We start from the raw sequence: 24,909 nt of genomic DNA, 5'->3' as shown, positions 1-24,909 counted from the left end.
CAGATTAATTGTCCATTGTGACACTGAAGTCACACATAGACTATTGGCATCTACCGACATCATTATTTTGTTTCTGTTACAATAGTTGTGTAGTAAAAATGTTCTATTAACATTGTTGATTTCATGATCTGGAAAACAAGCAAAGAACCTGCAACAGGTAATCTGCATGAGACATTATAGCCTTAATTCTCAAAGATGCATACAAATAAATTTATTTTCAAAACAAAAAGTGAATTGCTGAATTTCTTCAATGACATAAATTAATTTTCCAACTTGCAACCAACACATTGTATTATTTCCCAAATGACTGTGAAACACAACTACACCAGGCAGTACTGACATGCCCTTGAATTTTACTGGAGGAGGGATATGCAGGTGGCCACAGCAGCACATCCTTTACATTTCACATCATTTGGCAAGACAGAAAACAGATGACAGATCCTTTAGCTTAAGTATTTTGTGGTAACTCTACAATTTACAAATAATTCTTCTCCCACTCGCAGACATTTCTAAAGGCAATTCTGTAAATATATCTGTCTTAATGGTGGATTCAATATATAAAGGTCATAGAACACAATAGATACTGCATCTCTCCCCCCCCAATCTCCTCCCCCCCCCAGTATCTGCAGATTATGCCAAAAGGTGGCCACTGATGTCTCGGAAAAATGCAATGGTAGTAACAACGGAATCATCTTGAGATCTTGTAAAAGAAAAAAAAATGTTCTCACATGGAAAATCCATTTTCTCCTGGATACTTAGATCTGAAATACAGTTCGTTACCCTGTAGTTTTCTGATTGCTTGTGTCTTTGCAACTATCTCATTGTAAAAAAATAGCAGAGGTGGGGAAGAAAGCCCTATCTCTGAACTCTGTAAATAACTTAGATTGACTTGATATGGCAATAGCAAGCAGCATGTGAAAGATTGTTGAGCAATCGGAAACAATGGCAGAGCTGAAGAGTCAGAGGTCTGGAGAAGAAGGGTAAGAATAGTATCCATTTTCCTGCAGAGAGGAGAAAAAAACATTAACACCAACAACATATGTATACAAAGAAATAACAATCAGGTCTTGTTAAATGAAGAGCTGTTGAACATCTACCGTATTTTTCAGAGTATAAGACACACCTTCCACCCCCCTAAAAGGGGGTGAAAATTTAGGTGTGTCTTATACACTGAATGTAGCCCCCCCCACCCACTGGCCCCCCACCCTTTGGCCTCTGCCTCACAGCAGTTACCTCCTTGCAAGCAAACAGCAAGAAAAAACAGCTCCTTTCAGCTTCAGCACAGCCTAATTAGCACAAGTTGATTGGATCGGCCTCCCGACTCTCAGCTGATTTGCTCTCAGCTGTTTTGCGCAGGGCTCTGCTGCTTGCTGCAAAGAGGTAAATTGCTGGAGATTTTTTTTTCCTTGTGGTAATCAAGCTATGCTGAAAACAAAAATGAAAGTAAAGCAGGCTGTTTGCAGCAAGGAGGCAAAATTGCTCAAAGGCAGAGGGAGATTTATTTTTCTTCTTTTCCTCACCAAAAAAGGTAGGTGTGTCTTATACTCCGGTGCGTCTTATACTCTGAAAAATACGGTACATGTTTAATTCCAGATTTAATTCCATAGATAGCACACTGGGCCAAGTCACTGCCATTTATTGTAGGGGGAAGAAGCCCTGTCATCTGAATTGCAGTGTTTTACTCCTAAACAGATTGGAGAACTAGAAAAGTTTAGATACTATGGACCAGACTAGATTGCATTGCTTAACCCACCACACAACAAATTGTACACTGTACAAATAGTGTCCTTTCTTTTCATCTGCATTCAGGTTTCCTTCTTTTTCCAACTGAAGGAAGCCTCCAATTTTTTTTTAGGTATTACCCTGCCTAGCCACAGGAGAATATATATGAAAAATGGGTCAGGAAGTGGTGTATCCATGCTAAAAACAACAGTTGTAAGATCTTTCCAGTGAAAACAAAGAAACGTGCCAGAGCAGAGAAATGAAAAGAAGCCATAACACACTAGGAATGCATCAAGGGAAGGTAGGTCACAGGCAATAATTTCTTTCCCTTTGCTTTTTTTAAAACCGAAAACTAGTGCTTTCACTTGCATCTTTTCACACTCCTACAAGAAAAACTATTGTACCTTTAAACTAACCTGTATAAAAAGATGTGCCACAATGTACATTGTAAGATTTCAAAAAATGAAACACCCAATAAACTACACTGTAAATGAAGTCCAGGAACCTTAATTTAGAAATGAATGGGGGGGGGGGAACAGATGACGTAGGAAGGACAGGAGGCACAATGACATTTTTGGGATAAAGAACAGCTTGTTAAAATGCACTTTATGTTAGACAACAGTTATCTACTCCATACTATTGTGTTTTATGCCTTTCTTTCCTCCTATGCACTCATTAGCTTTTGTAATGGAGCTCATTCAAGGTGACAAGAACTATAGAACATTTTCTAGGTTATAATAACAGCCTCCTATGAAGCACAGCTTTGTGCTCTAAACATGAGTGGTCATCTATTCTCTAGATAATGTGTTCTTACACCAATACAATGTGTATTTTCAGCAATACACAAAAGTGTTCTGCAGCATATTCTCTTAAAAGCCCAAGCAATCCAACATGGCCTTCAAGTCCTAGCTGTTTCTAAAGCAAAACACCAGCATCTTTGTAGACTAAATGAAAGAAACGTTTCTTTACCCCACTCTGCTTCATGAAATCTAAAAGACATGGAAGAGCCAAACTAATGCATATTCACCTACCCTGATGTCATATTCAAGAACAAATGGAGGAAAGTCAATTTGTTCAGGGGGTATTGCTGTGAACAACTGCTGGAGGCTTTCCACATGGTGAACTTTGTCCTTTAGACCTGAGACAGTAAAGGTTGTGAAGAACCAGGTTGAAACCTAAAGGGAAGAATAGGGAAATTAATGCTGCTTCTAAAAATTATTTGACTATAAATGATTCAATCATCTTGAAGTTATGAGACATGCAACAGAAACGTACTTAATACAATACCATAAGTGCACCCTGCAAGTTTTTAAAGCAAAACAGACAAGTTTTCCTTCCCCAAGCAACTGCTTTTTAAGCTAGACATTACAGAGAATATGTCAAGGAAAAGGAGAGAACAGCATGCTATAAATGTAAATAAATAGGTTTGTATGGGTAATTTGTTTTACAAAACCCTTTAATTGATTGTTTGCTGGTTAGGCTTATATCCCGTGACTCTTCCAAGAGTCTGTGGTAGCCAAAGCGGTCCTCTATGCCAGGATGCGTAACCTCAGCAATATCGTTCAATACTTCAGGAGCGCACTTTATGATAGCATGCAAAAATGTACATTTTCCACCTGGAGATGACACACTTCACCTTTGAGCGAAATGTTGGATGGACAAAATACAAGGCCTTCAGATTTCTTTTGTACCTGGTTAAAAACAAAAGAAGTTTCTTAAATCTTAAAACATTTAACTAATGACATGATACCACCCAACCCTTTCACAGAACTCTTAGCATTCAAGACGAGATTGACATTTTTGGATATCAGGATAGGAACTGAAACAAAACCTCTGATTTTGCAAAGAAGTCTTATCTCAGTTTTCACAGTAAAGCCCTACACCCACCTTCATCCAGCTTTGGTGTTTATTAAGTTTATGTCCCATCCCCGTCCCCCATTACTATATATGTTTGTGCATAAGCTCATCTGTGGATAAGCTGATCCTTGAATATTTAATCAAAATACCATCAAAACTGAACCACCTGCAGATAAATCGACCTACATTTTAAATGGTATTTTGGTTAAAAATTAAAGACTCGGCTTTTCCGTGGATGGGCTTACACTTGAAAATATATGAGAAATATGGGTAATTTAAAATAGTATTATTATATATACTCTCATATAAGCCCATCTGATTTTGGGGTGGATTTTGGCATTAAAATTCTCAGCTTACTCATGAGCATGTACAGTACATTCTTTAAAGCAAATTTTCTTGTGCTTTTTAATCACAGACGCCAATATGGAAAGACGGCTTCAAGACCTTTGAATATAAAACTTACCTCACATCGACAATGTCAGAGAGCTTCTTCAAGAAATCTGAGTCCAAGTGATTGTAGACATTAGTGAGCGTATGGAAATAGACAATAATATATTCCTTCACTACAATGTGGTCCATCACATGGATAAAGTACAAGAGAGCCTGAAAAAAACAACACACATTTATTTCATCAGACACAAAATGTGGCATCCTCTCTTTTTTGTAATTCTACAAAAATAGTACTGAGAAAACTTTCCTCAACAGAAAGAAAATAGTATGTTTTGTTGAACTAAATGGCTTTCCCCTCTCTTCAACAATAGCAATGAATAAGAGACAGTGCATTTAGAACAAAAGGTATTAGACCCTCTTCTCAGCTATGAAACTGATCTGATAGCCTTGCCTATGCTTCAGCCTAATTCGTCTTGCAGGAATTATTAAAATTTTATCCCATCTTTTTTTTTTATATAACTCAAAGTAGCTAAACATAATCCCATAATGATCCTATTTCCCCACAACAACAATCCTGCAAGGTAGGCTGGGCCAAGAAGTACAACTGGCCCAAAGTCCCCAACCAGTTTTCATGACAAAGCGGGGGCGGGGCGGGGAGGGGGCTAGAATTCACCCTCTCTGGGTTTCTAGCCCAGCACCTTCAGCAATGCATCAACCTAGATCCCTTTTATGCTGATAAAATAAGTGTGGAACCCACACTTCATTTCTTCAGACTTTTGGAGGAGTTCTCCTTCCTTTTATGTGTGGAAGGGAATTCCTACTCTGGACTGAAGAAATGAAGTGGGAATTTTCGCAATCCCCTCTCTGTTTTTCCAGCCCAGCACAAGAGTTCCTCTCCCCTCTGTGTGATGAGCTGGAGAATCAAAGCAGGGATCCTGAAGATCTAAACTTAGTTTCTGCAGTCCAAAGAAAGATTTCGTGAATGGAAATGAGTGGAAAATTTTTGGTAGTCAGCAGCAGACTGCAACCTTCCCTGCCAGCTTCCCCTTTGATTTTCTGAGAAAGCAGCAGAGAAGACGGCAAATGATGATCGCATGATTGGAAGCACTTGGCAACTGGTCGTAAGTATGACCAAGTTGAGGACTAGCTGTAACTGCACTCCTCCTTGCAGATGATTAAAGTACTGTTAATATACAGTATAGAACATCTATTATATGAAGTACACAAAGTTTACACCAACTGCAATTTGTCCAGATTTATAGTCTTAGCAAAATCCTCTATGATTTTTGTAATGCGTTGTTTGCAAAGTTGACTTTGGAAATGGTTGAAAGCTTCATTTGGTGAGCAATGAACGGGAACTAAATTGCAGACTAATAATGGCCATTCAGATGAAACTGCTTTGGTTTCCCGTCAGCTTTGGGAATAATTAACAAAACTGTTTCGCCTATAATAATCTTTGTGGCTATGGATCAGTAGACCTCAAAGTACATTCAGCTGAGGCAAAACTGCTTGCATTATAGAAGTGTCTTCTGAGGCAGTTGTGTAGGCTCTCCAAATCTTGGAATGTCAGTTGTGCCCAGAGTGGGTTTTATTTTCAGTCTCAAATGAAAACCTTTAAAAATGTCCTTTTAAGGATGAATAACGAATCTGCATGTACAAATATGATTTCTTAAAATTCTAAAATAATAACTGTTATCACTATTGAAATATTTCTCGGGTTCTTACCTTCTCCATGTCTATAAGGGTTACAGGAATATTCCTTCCAACAACTGCCATCACTGTACGACCACAATTGTCAACTCCTATGAACAGAATGAATATCAGGACCATATTTCAGATTCCAGAACTTAGAATACATATACACAGGGGTGAAATGCTACTGGTTCAGTCCGGTTCACCCGAACCAGTAGTAAAAAATGCTACCGGTAAAAAAAAAAGCTTTAAAAAGTAAAAAAAAAGTTCTGACGATCGCACTTCACTCAGCTGATCTTCGGAATTTTTTCTTTTTATTTTTTAAGCATTTTTTTACTACCGGTTCTCTGGAACCGGTAGTTAAAAATGCTTTAAAAAGTTAAAAAAAAAAAAAAAAAAGGAGGCAATCCAAAAGTGCGTGTTTGGTGCAGACTGTGCATGCGTGCACAGTGTGCATCTGGTGTGCACTGCATATGCGCGCACACAGCATGTGTCTGGCGAGCACCACGCATGCGTGGGCAGTGAACCAGTGGCAACCGGCAGAGGATTTCACCACTGCATATACACCCCTACACATACACACACACACCAAGTCAAATCTAGCTTAAAAATCATTGTTTGAAAATTGTCAGCATCGCTTGGGGTTGCACAGGAATCAAAGACTACCTATTACATCACATTATGTCCTCTTTCAGGCAAATGGCTAACTTTTCTCTAAACCTAACAAATATAAGTAGAACAGTATTTCTTAACTATTGAAATCTTGTTAGAATGATTAGAATGTAGGCTAACTCTGTCCACAGCCTGGAGTTCGATCCTGACTGGATGAAGGTTGACTTCGCATTCCATCCTTCTGAGGTCGGTAAAATGAGGTCCCAGATTGTTGGGGGCATATGCTGACACTGTAAACCATTCAAAAAGTGCTATAAAGCACTATTATAAATCTAAGTGCAAGTGCTAGTGCTATTCTCCAATGAATATGTAAATAGTTAAAATTAGTACAATCTTGATTACGTAGCTACTATAACTCTAAAGGAAAATTAACCATAAGTAAATTCTTATAGGCTAAATTTCTCATTGATAGCATAAAGCATTCACTGCTTTTTCTTTCCACACTCATCATGCAGGAGTCACAGGCATTTTGGTTAATTTGACCTTAATCATACCTGTTTGGTACAATGCTTTAAGTGAAGCAATATCTGACAGGTCCTCAGCTCTTGCTCGACAAAGCCAACGGTTGTAACTAGAAGGCAATCACACAGAATTGCAAAACAGTTAGTTTTCTAGTAGCACAATTAGCATAAACATCAAACCTGATACTATGTATACTCTGACAAATATCTTAATGCATTTCTTACTTAACCTAAAAAGGAAACTAATTATGAAAGAACTGTACTGGAAACAACCAAACAAATATCAGAACCAAGCCATTGTCTGCATGCCAACCTTAAAAAGTCTGTCCAAACCCACTAGCAGTTCACGATTTTTCCTTTGAAAGAAAAAAAAAATCTACTACAGCAGAACACTATCCTGTGATCAGAATGAATAAGTACACTGCTCTCAAGCACCCACAACCCCAGAGAGTGAAAACTAATGACCTGCAAACAGGAGAGAGACTTTAGTAAAAAGTGCCTTACTTTCTCTGATGTTGTTTCTGTAGTGCTGCCTCAGACAGTTGTCCTTGAAGGATAAGACGCCTCTGTTTATCAACATCTCCCTCCATTCGAGCAAAAGCATGAGAACCAATAAATGAGAAGTCAGCTTCTAGCTCCTCTTCATCAGAATTATCTGCAGAAGATATTCCGGGATAATGACGGGTCTGTCCCTGAGGATGTCATATTACACATGCAATACAGGAAAACGAGGGGCCATTTGAATGAAAACGAATTGCAGTTAGAAGAGATTCTATGGCAAAACATCAGAGGTTAGTAGCAGTTCTTTTTCTGGTGCAATCTGAACTGATGAAATTTTACCACTTACAGTTTACAATATATTGCAAGCTTTGAATAGGTCAAGCGGATAACTGTGGAGAGCAAAAAGCAGCAGTAGTGCTGAACACTGGATAGCCCGTGAAAGGTGACTCTCCCATCAAGCCTGTCTGAATTTCTCTCTCAGTCTGGTTGAGGTGAGAGATATCATCAGTTGAAGACTGGATTATAAATTTAACTGAACCTGCTGAAATGACAAAACTGACCAGATTGGTCAGAGAAAAAATGAAAATAAAATCTTTTTGAAAGACTGGGAACTTATATGGACTTTTTGTTGAAAGAAGAAAAGATAAAATCGATGATTTCAGAATTTGAAGAGGAAAAGGGGATAAAGATGGTGGTGGTGGTGGTGAATTAAGATGATAATTATTCAATACAAAAAAGGGTAGAAGCATAATAACTTTTTTTGTTACTTTCTAACTTTTTATTTTATTTGTTAAACTCTTAGTTATAAAAATCAAACATACATAAACTAACTTTGAAAAATGGGTCAGGATTAAGTTAATATGGAGATATAATTTATATTAATAATAATGCTAAATGTAAAACTCGCAGCCCTCTAAGGTTGGTTGCCTGTTTTAAGTCATCTGCAAATTACTTTGGCACAAATGCAGACTCACCCTCTGGAGCACCTGGCTTTTTACAAATTCTAATCTGACGTTCAGGCACAACGGGCTCCCCTTCTGCATTTCCTATATCTTCAGGAAGTAAAGGCAGGGACTCTCTCTCTTCTGCCAGTGATCTTGGAAAATACAGAGGCAGCATCTTCTGATAAGTAGGCTATAGAAAAGAGAATTTGAAAACGGTCTCATCTTGCATTTCACTTTTCAGGGCAAGATTGAAATCAGGAAGTGTATTAACTGGTGTTAAAATGAAATTACTAGTCATACCAATATCATATAAATTGATCAATATTAGCTTTTCGATGTGAAGAAAATTAACTTCTGCAACTATCCGAAAATCCAGCTGACATATGGTAGGCATCACAGTGTGTCCAGTGTGGCAAAACTTCTTCTGCATTCTGACTGTCTATGAGGGAGATAGGTTGCTAAGTGCGTGCATACACATACACACATACACACACACACACACACACACACACAGAGTGATAAACTTTCAAGATATCCCAACATGTCACCCAGATGACAAGCTCCCATTTTTCAGTTTGAAGCTAGGTGCCTAGCTCTTTCCAAATCACTTTGTGTGCCTCTGAAGACAATCTAACCAACCCCCAAAGTTTCATTTTGGTATCAACTCTCTTTGAACTAAACACAGATGTATGTCAATATCAGCTGAGTTTAGTGCTTCTGAAGTTCTCAGCATGCCTTGAAATGCATAACCAAAAACCACCTGTTTTTACAGCTAGTTGGTGTATGGGACTCTCCCAACTTTATAAGGCACAGTAGAAAGTTGATACCATCATACACACACACACACACACACACACACACACACACACACACACACACAAAAGTTTATCACGAGTCTAAGCCTTTCTTGGTCACTTCCTTATTGTGGGCAAAATTGGCACAATTATGCCTCCATTAACAGAGATAACACAATGAATAGCTTTCAATCCTCTTCCTGCAGGGAATGTATGACCTGGTATAGAAAACTACTAAATTTCCAAACACCACCTACCTACAGGATCTAAACTGGATTAGGATTCAGCTTCACCATATTTGCTGAATCACAACTGTTTCAAGGCACTGGTCTTGACACTGTGGAGCAGGGGTCCTCAAACTATGGCTACGGCCTGCCGAAGCAATTAATCTGGCCCTCGCAGGACCACAAGGCTGCCCTGCCTACATCACTCCACCTACCTACTGGCCCCTGCCATCTGGAGGCCAGGGAAGCCAAAAACGAGACGCGCGGAGGCCTCTGGAGGCCAAAAACGGACCCATTTTTTGCCTCCCCGGCCTCCAGAGAGAGAGGGAGGGAGGGACACACACACACACACACACAAACAGAAGTCCCTCATACACACCCCAAGGCAGCCACATCGCTTCACTAGCCTGCTTTCCACCCTCAGGAGCATAACAAATTAAAGTTTAATTTGTGTGTATTGTTTGAACTGCTAAATTGGCCCCACCCAACCGGTCACATGACCACCTAGTCACGCCCAACCAGCTGGTCCAGCCCCCGAACAGTCTGAAGGACCGTGAATTGGCCCCGTTTAAAAAGTTTGAGGACCCCTGGTGTGGAGTAACATTCACTGTCACTCTTTGAAATCAACCCTTCAGATAAGAAAGGAACCATTGCAAAACAGCACCTTCTACCTCTGCTCACAGGAAGGAGGATGCTATGGTTACTGGTATAAAAAACAATGAGAAATCAATTATGGAAAATTATTATGGAAAATTGTAACAAATAGCAAGTAGGGATTTGCAAACATTTTTTTAGATCACTTTATAGAATTGGCAACATGTAAAAAGCTGCAACAGTGACCTAAAGTTAGTATTGTAAATTGGTGTTCCTTCCTTCAACATTCATTTTATATGGATGTGTTTTTTAACAGAGGAAACATTCTTAAACCAGTACATGCAGAAATATGGATTACTTATCTAAAAGCCTTTCCATTCTATTTTCACCACATCTTATCATGAGAAACAGGCAGCTTTAATATGTTTGGATGCAGAGAAGGCCTTTGACAACTTAAATTGAGGCTTTATACGTAAAGTACTGGAAGATACGGATTTTGAGCAAAGAAATATTGGCGTAGGATTCACAATCAAATACAGAAGATTCTTAAAGATAAAAGCAGAGACTTTACTTTTAAGCTTAATGGATAAAGAACTTGATAATTTTTTGGAACTTTGATTGTTATACATGTTGATGGCAACAAGATTACTTTATGCACAAATATAGAAGGATACTTTGATTCCCACAATAGTTGATTAGATAGATTTGGTATTATAGAAATAGCTGGTATATACTGTATTATATAAAAGTAAAAAGTTGAGGTTTTGTGTTATTATCTTATTCTACTGCACCAAAAGGAGTTGGAAGTCAATGTTTTTTTTTCTTTTCTCCCCTCTATCCTACACTTTTCTCTCTTCCCTTTTTCTTCCCCTATTTTATCTATATTTTCGTTTTTCTTTATATTTTTTATTTTATGCTTTGATAAAAATTTTGAACCACAAGTCATTCTATTTTCATCTTGCTTAAGAAGAATCTCTGAACATTAAATATATTATTTAATATTAAGCTCTTGTGCAGTTCTGCAGTAACATGTTTGCTCATATTTTTTCATGCTTTCTTCAATCATGAAGTATTCTCCATTCAGCACTCACTCAATAGTCACTTAAGAGCAGCAGCCCCCAACCTTTTGGGCACCAGGCATTGGTTCCATGGAGAATAGTTTTTCCGCGGACCGGAGGGGGCTTGGTTTCATGTGCTGCTTTGCTTATTTGGTAGGCCCAGTTGCTGGTAAACCGCGGGCTAGTGCTGGTCCATGGACCAGGGGTTGAGGACCCCTGCTTAAGAAAACACATGGAATTCAGGGTTTAAGGAATGTGGATCTATTTCCCCTGTGGTACAGTGGTACCTTGGAACTTGTTAATTCCAGAAGGCGCAACGAGTACTAAAAATGACGAGTACCAAACAAACCATGTGACTAATGCGTGACCCTTTGTGTTGGCTGGAAAGGGTAGCAAGTCACAAGGCAGCAGACACTGACAAGTCCTAGCCTGTATGTCGAGTACCAAACAAACGATGAGTACTGGGACAAAATTTTCATGTCAAAATGTGTCAAGTACCAAATTTGCCAAATTTCAAAGTAGTTGAGTACTGAGGTTCCACTATATACTAATATTTTCTGTATTATGCCATATTTTATACAACAAGAAATCAGCATCATTTGAATCAATATCACTTGATTAGTGAGTTACATTTTCAACATATTTTAGAAATAAAACATAAATCTACTTCACTTTACTTAAGATCAGCAAATGAAAGTGCTCACTAATTTTTAATCTACAATCCAAAATATATCGACTTTTGAATCAGAATACATGGAATCTGAAGCAAAACCCAGAAGTCTATGAATTAATGAAAATGAGAGTTCCTTTTATTAAGTTTATTATACATTTCAAAAGAAAGCTATAAGGAAAAACAAATATCGTAACTGTACAGCTAATGCTTGCCAACAAGTTATTTTACATACCTCCTCAAAATCAGAAACGGCAAACACCACTTTTTCAAGGGTTTCCCCATGAATCTCTAAAAATCGTCGGACTGTACCTAGTGGTAGAGGAAATGTCAAGAAAAACAAGTCAGAAAAATGAGAGGAAGCCAACATTTAAGCCTATCATATAGGAGGAATAATAATTAAAGGTCATCCTCATAACAAATGAAATAATATGAAATAACAGAAATACCTAAAGTGCTTGCAGGGATGATTGTCTAACTTTTCCATGCGATCTACTTAGCACCACAGGGTAAAAGCAAATCCTTTCTTGCTGCATGGAGTTGCTGGTTCTCTAATAACCCTACAAATGTTGATGATAACACTGTGCAGGACCAACACACACACACACACCCCATATAATGTAGTGGGAGGAAAGATATCCATTCCAGAGAACTAAGGTACAACTCAGTTCAGGTAGCATGAGAAAAAGAGGGTAAAGACAACACCTCCTAATAGTTTCCGAAGTACATGCTTCACGTAAATAGTAGTTTTAAGATTCTGCCTATAGATGTAAAATAATAAAAAAATCTGCTTGGAAGAGTCACTACATGTTCTTATTGGTTTTTGATGTCTCATGCGTACCCATTACCTTTTTGGATTTGGGGCTGATTTTTGAGGGCTGAAATTGACTTTTATTGTCTGATTTACAGAGGATTTTATTGTATTTAGAGTCTATCTTTCCTCCAAAAGCTGAAATCAGCATAGAGTTGCCCATCTTGCCTAAAATGATTCATAGAGAAACATTGTAATATAAGATGGGCCAAGAAAGATAGGCTGACCAAAGTCATTAAGACCACTCAATGACTGAATGCTGGTCCCACTCCCCACTCCTCCACATTTAACACCTTAACTACTATACCATATTGGCTCTCACACCTCATATCCATTTCTCATTTGCTTAGCCCCTTAATTCCTCCAAATGAAACAGCACCCACTGTGGAATCCATGAAAGGGATGCTAATCTGTGCCTCAGAGTTTACCTACACTTCTGTTATTTTATCTTGAAAGGCAGCATTTCAGGAATTGTTGTAATCTTACTCTCGTGTTAATTGTAATCTTATTCTCATGATAATTCTTTTTAATCAAAACAGAAACCATACAAAAGAGATCTGTAGATAGAACTACACAACAAATAGAGAAGTCAATGCATCTGCAGAATACAGATGTTTTATCAGAATGCTCAAACAAGTGTTGCAGAGCAAGCTCTGCCCTTTACATTTATACATGTGATATTGCAACATGTTTATAAAAGGGGTAGAACTCTTGTTGTAATGCTATTCATCATGGACCCTCCTGCATAATTACTTTTTGTATATATCCCTTCTTTTTTTAATAAACAACTCAAGGTGGCAAACATATCTAATATTCCTTCTTCCTACTATTTTTCCCACAACAATAACACTGTGAGGAAAATTGGTTGAGTGAGAGTGATTGTCCCAAAGTCTCAAACTGGGAATTCACAATCTCTCAATTTCTACCTTGGCGCCTGAACCACTGGACCAAACTGTAGAATGATTTCCCCATCATCAGAAGTTTTTAGAGAGGTTGATAAGACCTAGGTCTGTATTGTTTAATGCATTTTGTATTGGTTGATTATCATTTTCCTTTCTTTTCTTCTTGTATGCTGACTAGAGTCACATGATCTGGTCACAGATACCTTAATAAGTAAATAAAGCAAGTCTGGGTATCTATTTGTATTTACAAACCCTTTGTTTTTAACTTATTTGTGTAACATAAATGACCCAATTGAGTGCCAAATTCTAAAACAGGAATACAATTGTGTTATTATATATTTTGCACCATTTGCACTTTATAAAATACAATAAATAGCAATGTCTAGCCATGCTGGCTAGGGCAAAACTTTTGAAGGTTGATGCCAGTCAACCTGATCTAATTTAAATAGAGTATGTGGGTCCAAATATTAATAAAGAAGCTTGTGTATTCCCTGAAATGAACTAGAGAAGAGTCCACAACCATGCAATTATTACTTGTATGTATTGTTACTTTTTATATCTTTATGACTGAAATACAATGCATACATTTCTACAAAATCTTTGGTGTATACTTTTAAATCAGACCTGGTATCTCATAACTTACACATTCACTTTGCCAATCATTTTGTGGAGAAATGGAAACAAGGGAAGGAGTAAAAATCGATACAAGGTAAGAATGTGTGAATTTTTAAAGAGTTAGAAAGATGCATGATAAGCCTCAACATAATCTGATTCTTTACATCCCTTAATACCCCAGAGTGTGGCGATTATATATGGGATAGAATATCTCATAACTCAAAATAAGTAAAAATTCAACCTCATTTACTCCAGTGATATAATTCAATCATTTGCACTTGTGACCAGACCTCTGGAAAAATAAACATCAAAATTTACCTTTTCTGGCCATAAAAGATTGTCCACCTACACTTGATCCACCATTCTATAACACTTACTCATTGATATTATCACATATTCTTTCCTTACCTCCATTATTCTTTTCTCCTTCTGCAGTCTATTTTTGCTCTACAAAAAGATTGTAAAGTGCTTCAAGGCAGAGAGATCTGATCTCTGAAGTACCAGTTATATAAAACAGCCACCCCTTCAAGGATACTTACGCAATGCTATGTGAGTTGCATCCACTAAAGGATAACCACGTTTCACAGTGTTTATCACACAGAACCCCACTGAGGACATTGCTTGTTCCCTAAAATAACATCAGTAAAGAATAATTTCAGCAAGGCATAAGAACGTCAATTCTACTAAGTCAAAGCATATGCATGCCAATCTTCCTGTATGTATTTATTTAGGACAGAACAGCTATAGAACCATTAAGAGTTGGTTCTATAACCATTCAGGATAGAACTCTTAATGGTGATTAAGATCACCAATCAAAGCTGGCGGCTTACTCCAAATTTTTTTTGGAGAAAGCAGGTCCTTTGGCCTACTTACAGAATTAAAAATGGAAGAACATTCAAAGATTATTTTAAAAATGTGTATTCTGGAAAGAGAAAATGATGGTTCTGAAAAGTGTAGGGAAGTTACAAAATTTTAAGGAAGAAATGCAAGAACTGAAATTACACAAACATCATCTTAGCCCCTAAAGTGTAGTGAGTGAGAAATATAAGATTATCCCATGTTGATTTTCTTTGATAAAACAAACAAACGAAGAGAAAGCAGTAACTTTCAAGTTTCTGTTTTTATGCCCTGCAGCAACAGAATTCTACCTTAAAAAGGCTGGCAAAAAAAAGAGTCATTTGGATTCCTTCTTCCTTTATGTTGCTTTTAGATAGGGAGATAGGGAGAGACAGTATTACAATATGAAGGGGAAATGCACTCACCCACACAAATATGCATTATAATTATCCTTGGTTTAACAGTTCAATGCTTTGTGTTATTTGAAAAAATAACAAAGGCAGGATAAAAATAAATAAATACTGATATAGCAAAAGGTAGAATTTTGATCAAAGTCTAAAAATGTGGCAAAACCCAAATTTATAAAAATAAAATTATAAGAGCATAATAAAAAATATAGCAAATTCCTCATAGAAGGAAAGTACAAGCAAAAAACATTAAACATTACAGGATTTAAAAAGAATAAAAGGAAAATAAATGTTCAACTATTCTGGATGGATAAAATGACTATTATGATGTAATTATCTGGACAATTATTGATTTCATAAACTAAATTCAAATGAACTTATAATGAATTAATTTCAATTTAATATGAATTCTAATATGAATCTTTCTACTTTAGATCCCTTCGGCAATCTTACCACTGCTCCCATCCCATCCCAAAACAATGTCCAGTGATTCAGCGGGGATGACGGAGGCAGGTCCTGAGAATGTTATCTGGGATGAGTTTGATCCTGTGACCCCTGAGGATGTGGACAGGATTCTGGGTAGACTGAATGCGACCACATGTTTGTTGGACCCGTGCCCCTCCTGGTTAGTGCTGGCTTCCCGGGAGGTGACACGAGGCTGGCTCCAGGGGATTATAAATGCTTCATTGGGTGAGGATGTTTTTCCCGCCGCCTTGAAAGAGGCGGTGGTGAGACCTCTCCTCAAGAAGCCTTCCCTGGACCCGGCAGTATTGGCTAACTATCGTCCAGTCTCCAACCTTCGCTTTGTGGCAAAGGTTGTTGAGAGTGTGGTTGCACGACAGCTCCCCCAGTACCTGGATGAAACGACGTATCTAGATCCGTTCCAGTCGGGCTTCAGGCCTGGGTACAGCACGGAAACGGCATTGGTCGCGTTGGTGGATGATCTCTGGAGGGCTCGGGACAGGGGGTGCTCCTCTGTCCTGGTCCTGTTAGATCTCTCAGCGGCTTTTGATACCATCGACCATGGTATCATGCTGCATCAGTTGGAAGAGTTGGGGGTGGGAGGCACCGTACTATGGTGGTTCTCCTCCTTTCTCTCCGACCGGTCGCAGTCTGTGTTGACGGAGGGGAGGCAGAGGTCGACCCCGAGGCCCCTTATATGTGGGGTGCCACAAGGATCGGTCCTCTCGCCCCTTTTGTTCAACATTTATGTAAAGCCGCTGGGCGAGATCATCCGTGGTTTCGGGGTACGCTGACGACACCCAGCTGTACATCTCCACCCCAGACCACCCCAACGATGCCCTTGAAGTGATGTCCCGGTGCCTGGAGGCCGTACGGATCTGGATGGGGAGGAACAGGCTCAGGCTCAACCCATCCAAGACCGAGTGGCTGTGGTTTCCGACGTCTCGATATAGTCAGCTGGTGCCATCGCTGACTATTGGGGGCGAATCATTGGCTCCCACGGAAAGGGCTCGCAACTTGGGTGTCCTCCTGGACTCACGGCTGTCTTTAGAAGAGCACTTGACGGCCGTGACCGGGAGGATTTTTCATCAGGTTCGCCTGATTCACCAGTTGCGCCCCTTTCTAGATCGGGACTCCTTACGCACTGTCACTCATGCCCTCGTCACCTCCCGTCTGGACTATTGTAACACTCTCTACATGGGGCTCCCCTTGAGGAGCACTCGGAGGCTCCAACTGGCGCAGAGTGTGGCCGCGCGGGTGGTGACGGGAGCGACATGGCGCTCCCATGTAACACCTCTCCTGCGCGAGCTGCACTGGCTCCCGGTGGTCTTCCGAGTGCGCTTCAAGGTTTTGGTTATCACCTTTAGAGTGCTCCATGGCTTAGGACCTGATTATTTACGGGACCGCCTGCTACCACCAATAGCCTCCCACCGACCAGTACGCTCCCATAGAGAGGGGCTCCTCTGGGTGCCGTCGGCCAAACAATGTCGACTGGCGGCCCCCAGGGGGAGAGCCTTCTCTGTGGGGGCACCTACTATCTGGAACGAGCTCCCCCCGGAGATACGGAGGATCCCGGATCTGCGTACCTTCCGTCGCGCGCTTAAGACCTTCCTATTTCACCAAGCCGGCCTGACCTAAGTCTTTCCCCTTTTTAAATGGAAATTTTAAATCTGGTTTTAAATTATTGGGGTTTTAAATTTGTTCAGCCAAATTATTTAATTCGTTTTAATCTATTTTAAATTTTGTATTTATATGTTTTATTTCATGGCTGTTCACCGCCCTGAGTCCTTCGGGAGTAGGGCGGTATACAAATTCAATAAATAAATAAATAAATAAAATATTGGCCTAGAGGAATAAAATACTATAAACACAAAAGGAATTTGAAAGGAATTGGAGAAAATTATACACTAAGAATATTCAGATGAGCCTAGTTTAGCAGTAGTGAGTCAGGCTAGGAAAACCAGAATGGTGATTGACTCACTAAACCTATTATTATTATTCAGTCCTAGATCTACGATTAGGAATATTACTGAAGCATCTCTTATATTTAAAAAATGTGGAAAATCTTGTAAATCAGAAAGTTTGCATATCATATTCCAAGGAGTGAAAAACAGGCTTTACACATCATGGTAAGCTATAATGTGGTTTTTTAAATTTAGATTTAGAATGTTTGAACCAAGCTACTATGATTTATAAACCACATTTCATGGCTTAACATAACATACAAGTAACTAAACAACAAAGAATAAGGGATGTGATCTGGCAGAGGACAGAGACGTTGAATGGAACTGGTATTTAGTTCTCATCAGCCCTAAATTAAAATTTAATGGGCTCCAGGTTTCGCAGCACTGGGGATATTTCTGGTGATTTCTCTTTATGTCAGGAAAGGAAGAAAGGGTTAATTAGGCAAAGTACTGAATATTCTAGTGATATGAACAGCTCCTCCCTTTTCCTGTCCTCCACATCACACTAAATACTTTTGTTTCATTCCTATATTTTATTGTACTCTGTTGCTCAGAGGAGTATGCCTACTTTTTGTAGTCTGCTCCTAATATTGGGCAACTAATATTTTGAGTGGGTGAGGAGGACAATTAAAATTACAGAAGTACATAAGAGGAGGAAGGTGGTGGCACGTGTCTGTAAAAGTAATTTCACAATCTGCTAGATTGAGAGACACAGGATGTAACAGCTGTGGTTTCTGAGCTATTTGCAGGTGTTTATTAGCCCATCTAGGTCACACTATTTTTTTCAAGAAATAATTGTTTAAATTGGCAGCTGGGCCAAAAATACAAATTAAAAAGGAAGATTCATGCAACTATCCCAGAAGCATTTTTCCCGAACATGGAAAGCAGCTATCCTGATTACCAAGTAAAGTCAGGGAAAAAAATTAGATTGTTGCCATCTTGTGAATTACAGGACTGTAGAGGATTGGTAGATCTCACTCAGGAATCATTGTGTGTAAAAATGATTTAAGATTAATTTTGAATCAATGTGAAGTCAAAAATCTGAGCATTTGGTGGTTTACATCCCTTTCCTTGAGTCCTTGGGCAACTTCTTTGCCCTTTATCCTCACTAACACATCTTCCTCAGTGTTTTGTTGCTTGCTATCACCATCTGTTAATAGGCTGATCCTTCAGAGTAGCCATTTTTGATAACATCCATGATACTTTTGCAACATTTTAGATACACTGCCCTTTTTTAAGGCACATTTAAAAACCTCTGTTTTTACACTGGTTGCAGGCTACATGAACTCCATAGTTTGCATGCAGTGCATGTTTTTGGGTGTGTAGAGAAGGTACTTGCCTGTCAAAGAAGAGACATGCTTACTTTGCAAATTGAAGGATGTTGCGGTAGCAGCTATACAAGGAACTCTCTGCTGCTGTTCGGTATCGGCTTTTATATTTGGGTCCTACAGTGTGAATGATGAAGCGGGCAGCAAGATTAAACCCCTTGGTCATCTTTGCTTCCCCTGTCCGACAACCTAATAAGAAAACAGAACAGCAATGTCAAACCAATGGCCACCCAAGCATTTTATTTTCAATTTCGAACCCTTTATTCTAAACCCTTTATACTCCTGGATGGGCTTGGGCTTGGGCCCAAGGACTTTACACACCAGGGGTGGGCAATTCATTTTCCCAAGCGGACTGTTGTGGAGGACAAAGTCAAAGCTCCCACCCCCAACCCCACGAGGATCCAACTGGGACAGCCCACAGGCTGAATATGGCCTGTGGCCTGTAAAATACCCAGGTCTGTTATATACTATAGCCACTTTTTTGTTGTTGTCAAACTCATCATACTATAACTATTTGTTAGCTAACTGGGATTTATGGAAATTATAAACCAACATTGATAGATGGAAACTGTCTAGAAAAGTCTAGTTTAGGATTACAAGTCTTCTAATGCCAGGTCAACTTTTGATAAAACATCTTGAATGAAAATACTGACCTGTACTTATTACAAGACCTGCTGGAGGAAAGAGGAAGCAGAGTTATTTCTAGCACTGTCTGCCACATTACACCAGATGCAATCAGTAAGCATGGTGTCTTTGTAATAACAAGAATCTACAAGTCCATCTCACTGACCAGAAATTCCATCAAGTAGTGGAATAGGTCTGAGAACTTGCTATTGAATTTGGATGGTTCTAAAATACGTTTGTCTACTTTTCACGAACTGAACAAGTGTCTCTTTGCCTGAACTAGAAGGAGTAATCTGGCCTTGCAGTGCAATACTCTAGACCAGTGATGGCTAACCTTTTTGCGGTCGCATGCCAAAAGTGGGGGTTGCATATGGGGGTCACATGCGTGCCCACACCCACAATTCAATGCGCCCCATCACGCACACACCCCGCATGCACGTGCGACTTCCCCATGCTCCCCCTGTTTTTGGCACGTGATGGCCTGGTGGGCCCAGTAGGCACATTTTTCGCCCTCCCCAAGCTCCCCAGGCTTTCTAGGAGTGAAAACGGCCTTCCCCACCCCTCTGGAGGCCAGAAACGGCCCGTTTGCCAACTTCCGGTATGCACGGAAGGCCCGAAAATCAGTTGGCCTGTGCGCTCATGTGCACTACAGCTGAGCTAGGGCAATGCTCGCGTGCCCACTGATATGGCTCCGTGTGCCACCTGTGGCACGCGTGCCATAGGTTTGCCATCACGGCTCTAGACTGTGCAATTCCAAGAGACTTAAATGACCACTGTGAGGTCACTCATTAATGGTTCAGGTTTTCTGTCCATCAGACAATCATAGACCTTTTCCAGTTGAAAGTTGCATTTCTTGCTTCAACATCCATTCTTTTCTTTAAAACTTGAAACATCTTCCCGGAATCAAGTTTCTATTCTAGAAAATGAAGAAAACTAAACACCTCTTCCAATACTTAGTAATTTCATTCCCATTTCTTTCACATATTACCTAGGTGATAATGAACTTCTTGCATAAAGGTGGTCATTTAGTTTTTAAAAATGCAATTGTGGCTAAGTAATTTGTGACAAATGTTGTGGCTCTTGGCATACTTGACCTCTGTTGCCACTTATCCTGAAGTATCTAACAAGGGAAAAAAGAATAACTGAAGCAAAGCTCATTTTATGAAAATTGACATATTATTCTGACCTTTAAGTTTCTGTAGTTCAACTTTTAAGTCAGGTCCCGCATGCATGGAGATACTTTCAGAGACTGGATTCTTATCTGTGAGGGACTCATTGCTGGTGTTTACTATAGCTGTGCAGTTCAGCAATGCTACGTCGCCTCTCCTTTGAAAAGATTACAATTCATTAACAATGCAGAAGAAATAAAAGTAGAATCAAAGCTATCTGCATATAAAAAGGAAGTTCTCCAGCTAGTTATTTGTTTCCCATAGCAGTACTGATTAACCAGGTAGACAGAATGGAACACAACCAAGAACTGCACATTTTAACATCTGACTATTCTCAGAAAATACCACCAGTTTTAATTCCTTTCTCCTTTTAGTCTTTTTATAGAACACTATACCACCTGTTATGAATAGAAAAATAGCCATCATATCCAAAACATGCACTTTAATTGCCCTAAAATGTATTAAGACTATGGAGGTCCTCAAAAGAGAATGTATACTTTTAAAATGAAAACTGAATTGAAAGAGGCCAATCAATACGTTCATGTTTATAAATGAGAAGGGTTAAGAAGACAGAGAGCATGACTCCTGGAATTCTTTCCAACACCCTTACCTGCAGAGGTTATAAGAAACTCTGTTTTCTTCTGGGAAAAAAAGCACCTGTTTATGTATGCCTCTGCTTTTCTGACATTTTGCACCTGCATTTGGACACCGAGCAACTGTCTTGTGCAGTCACATAATCACCATTTCAGCTTCCAACAAACAAAATCAATGGGGAAGACTTTAGGAGGTTGCAAATTATTGGTTGTATTTTAAATGGTCAATGACCTAAATAAAATGGGGATCATGTGACCACAGGATGCAGTGACCCTGTGTATTCACCTAATGATAGCAACTGGAATTGCTGGAACTGCCATTGGATTTTGGCATAGTGATGTGATGTCATGCCTTATCACTTGGCAACAGAGTTCCCATTCCCAATATCAGTGGTGGGTTGCTACCGGTTTGCCCTGGGTCGGGCGAACCGGTAGCGGCAGGGGGGTCCGTCCACCCACCCAGACATCTCTGTGCATGCGCAGAAATGTTACACGCGCGCGAGAGCAGACATGCGCCCATGAGCGAACTGGTAGCGGCCGAAATTGAAACCCACTACTGCCCAATATCCATTGGTAAGAAATCCTGTTTCATGCAGAATCACATGATCAGGAGGGAGAAGAGAGAGAAGTCAATAGCCTTCCAAGTGACTTCCAATTTTTTTTCTCCACAGAGCCCTGCTTGGTCCAGATATTTTTTAAATTTCATTTTTCTTTTGCCAGATTCTCCTATTATACCAAATTTGGTCCCATTCTGGACTATTTTTGGAATATTGGAAAACAACAAGCACTATGATAGCAACCTATCAATAAATCCCAAATGTCTCTTTCATTCGGTTTTAAATACATAAAATATATGTCACCAAACTGTCCTCAGTGTAATGAATCACAACTCCTATCAACCCATCCAATTTGTTTAGCGGTAAGGAATGATAAAGAGGAATATAGATTCTTTTATAAGCTTCACATAAAATTGTGAGGATTTGTTCTTACAGTCAGTAAAATAAACAAACATAATCAAAACATTTTCTTTTTTAAATACCTGAAGTTCTTATATTTTTTGTGAGCTTGTAAATGTAACTCATTCTTGCTAGTGGAATGAATCTGACAGAAATCTAAATGTTTGATATTGTTTAATGGCTATTTAAGATAATGAGATGCAAACTTACCATAATATTATCTTTGCATTGATGTCTTCCCTATATGGGAAGGGTGATCGAACATCAACTTTTCCCCCTTTGATTGGTAAATGAGAGCTGCTTGATTGGTCCTCATTGTGGTAGTTAGACCATCCTGGCAAAGTATTAATATCCACAAAATGGGAAGGAGCTCCCAAAGGATCCATGGAATCACTTATTTCAGTTCACTTCATAAGCACTTCACTGCTTATTGAGATATTGCTGTTGTTTCACATTAAAATATACAACAAAATAAAAATTCAGCGTGTTTAATACACTCTTATTATTCATCTTTAAATCAATAACTCCATTCATAAACCATTTTAAATACTGATTTAGTACAACATACCTAAAATAAAGTCATACAAGTTTTGAGTTCATGTGCCTGGAATATCAATATCACCTAGAATATCAATTTGTGATTTCCATTGCCTAGTTTTAAAAAAGCCAACATCAAATCTTAATTTCTATAACTGTCTAGTTGAAATAAAACAAAATATGGATAAAAAACAACTCTAAGCCCTGCTTATGTCAAAAAGGGTGAAGACACACAAAAGCTTCATTTTTTCCCATAATATATGACAGGAAGTCTAAGTGTTAGACATGTGAGTCTAAGATCTTGCCCAGCTTCTGCATACCATACAAGAGACCATTGTTTCATTAGATGGGCAGAAATCTGCTTTCAGGGTTCTTTGGATTTTTTTTTAATTGCTGGAATTCTATCAGCAGAACTGGTGAAAAATATTAACTCAGGTAAGGGTCATACAGTAAGAATTAATGAAGAAAGTGGTTCCACCATAACAGAAATGTAGATCAGAGGTATGGATTGTCATGATTTCCATCTGGGATCTGCCTGAAATAATTAAAAGATGTGACAATTTTTGAACTCTTATGATGAACAATATGTGGTCAAAACTGTTTAAAAATTAGATGTTATGCATTTGGTCTCTTTTATATTTTTTAAACAAATCACAGAGCAATCTGCATTAATATAACAAAAGCAATTAAAATCTGGTGATTTTAAGTGTCACAACAGAGGCACTGAAACTTCTTCAGACCTGTAACTGTTGTGATTAATTTTGTGCAGGTGGAAGTAATCTATCATTTGTGGCTTCAGGTGGATCACATGGTAATAACCGTAAACCTATGGCTGCAACAAGTCTTATATGGTTAATATGGCTCATTCTATGAAGCTGTATGTGATCCATATTTTAACAGTGATTTCAATAGTATTGCATATGAAAGTCCATAGGTATCTCTACCTCAAATCCCATGTTTGGGCAACAAGGCAGTGTCAATTTGTTGGAACCATGAGAGTTATGGTTCAACATGCACGCAGATTGGAATGAACTTCAAATTCTCCACAAAACCATGAGGATTTTTTAAACATTTAATGAGTTCAATTTTTTACCCAGAATCCATCTTAAATAATCTAGAAACATATTGTATTGCTATTTGTATTACACATATATACATACATACATATAAAATTCATAAAAGCTTTATATCGATACTATAAGTATATCATTACATTTACATAATTATAAGCGTATCGATATTTATATTTATTTAAATTACCTAGCCGCCCAACTCCAATGGAATAACGTCAGAAGAAGTCGTCCCTGAGAAGTTTAGCTTAAACTTGACATTTCTCCGGGCAGCATGCAGGGTGCCAGCCTTTTGACTAACAGCAAAACGCATGCACCCGAATCCCCCCCCCCTCCCCCGCTCCCGACTGCAGAAGAACCACCCCGAAGCAACAAAACTAGCCCGGTGAACGTGCCCTGCCTCCCCTTCTTCCCCAGGAGTTTCAGTTCCTCTCTTCTCAGAGGCGAAAATAATTCTCTCCCATTACCAGCGAACGACTGTCAAGAATTCCGCGCCCTTTCCCCCCTCCCCACCCCCCCCCTCCCCATCGGCCGGCGAGAGGCCGCGAGCCAAAGGCGAACCCGGGGACAGGAAGGCACGCGCCGCCCGGGCTCCACGCGCCAAGGCAAGGCGGCCGAGTCCCCGGGGACGTCGGCGACACCCACCTCGGCTCGGCGCCTCGCGGCACTCACGGATGCATGGCCGCCACCCCCGGCGGCCAGGGCTTGTCCTTTGCCAGGGGCTTGGCGGAACCATACCATACCCGAGCAGAATCGCGGAAAGCGACCACCGACTCCTCGCGTCCCGCTCGCAGGTCCCTCTTCCGGTGAACGCCCCAATCCGCCAAGCGCCGCCTTCTGCTTTCCGCCCCGTGGTATCCGAGTGCTCAAACCCAGGTTGAGCCGCAGATGCGAGAAAAGATCGAGAACGGCAGAAGGACGAACGGAAGACAAGTGGCTGCGATCGCTCGCTCGCTCCAATCGCTTTCCGGCCTGGCAGATGCCCCCAAAGACGCCAGGACAGCCGGCTGAGCTTTGTACGACATGGGCGGCGGGCCAACTTCTTGGCCGAGAAA

General features: G+C 39.7%; 1 protein-coding gene across 4 annotated transcripts; it reads right to left on the bottom strand.

Moving 5' to 3' along the window:
• Positions 1 to 196: 196 nt before the first annotated feature.
• Positions 197 to 24,909, bottom strand: GDAP2 (ganglioside induced differentiation associated protein 2). 4 transcript variants are annotated; one of them, XM_034411042.3, is made up of 15 exons: positions 24,598 to 24,683; positions 22,458 to 22,688; positions 20,716 to 20,855; positions 19,559 to 19,579; positions 18,941 to 19,094; positions 14,447 to 14,535; positions 11,815 to 11,891; positions 8,270 to 8,429; positions 7,299 to 7,449; positions 6,828 to 6,904; positions 5,695 to 5,771; positions 4,043 to 4,182; positions 3,359 to 3,413; positions 2,754 to 2,897; positions 197 to 1,001 (listed from the first exon to the last, which is right to left on the bottom strand). In XM_034411042.3, exons 2-15 carry the CDS (start codon positions 22,631 to 22,633, stop codon positions 960 to 962), a joined length of 1,503 nt encoding a protein of 500 aa, XP_034266933.1. In that variant the 5' UTR covers positions 22,634 to 22,688; positions 24,598 to 24,683; the 3' UTR covers positions 197 to 959. The 4 variants fall into 4 exon arrangements, with proteins under 4 accessions (XP_034266933.1, XP_034266932.1, XP_087744452.1 ...); XM_034411041.3 differs by having other exon boundaries at positions 24,500 to 24,673; XM_087888326.1 differs by lacking the exon at positions 19,559 to 19,579 and having other exon boundaries at positions 24,598 to 24,909.

The sequence above is a fragment of the Pantherophis guttatus genome, chromosome 2 (genome assembly GCF_059756535.1).
Source record: "Pantherophis guttatus breed Tessera chromosome 2, ASM5975653v1, whole genome shotgun sequence".
Classification (NCBI taxonomy): Eukaryota; Metazoa; Chordata; class Lepidosauria; order Squamata; family Colubridae; genus Pantherophis; species Pantherophis guttatus.
This window is presented reverse-complemented; position numbering and strand designations above follow the sequence as displayed.

What these genes read in the sequence shown, in the direction of transcription:
- GDAP2 (XM_034411042.3), bottom strand. Translation starts at nt 22,633, where the DNA reads ATGGATCCTTTGGGAGCTCCTTCCCATTTTGTGGATATTAATACTTTG. An exon ending in TGCAACTCACATAGCATTGC is followed by an intron (nt 11,892 to 14,446) that starts GTAAGTATCCTT and finishes CTCTACCACTAG; the next exon opens with GTACAGTCCGACGATTTTTA. An exon ending in AAAGCCAGGTGCTCCAGAGG is followed by an intron (nt 7,450 to 8,269) that starts GTGAGTCTGCAT and finishes TATCTTCTGCAG; the next exon opens with ATAATTCTGATGAAGAGGAG.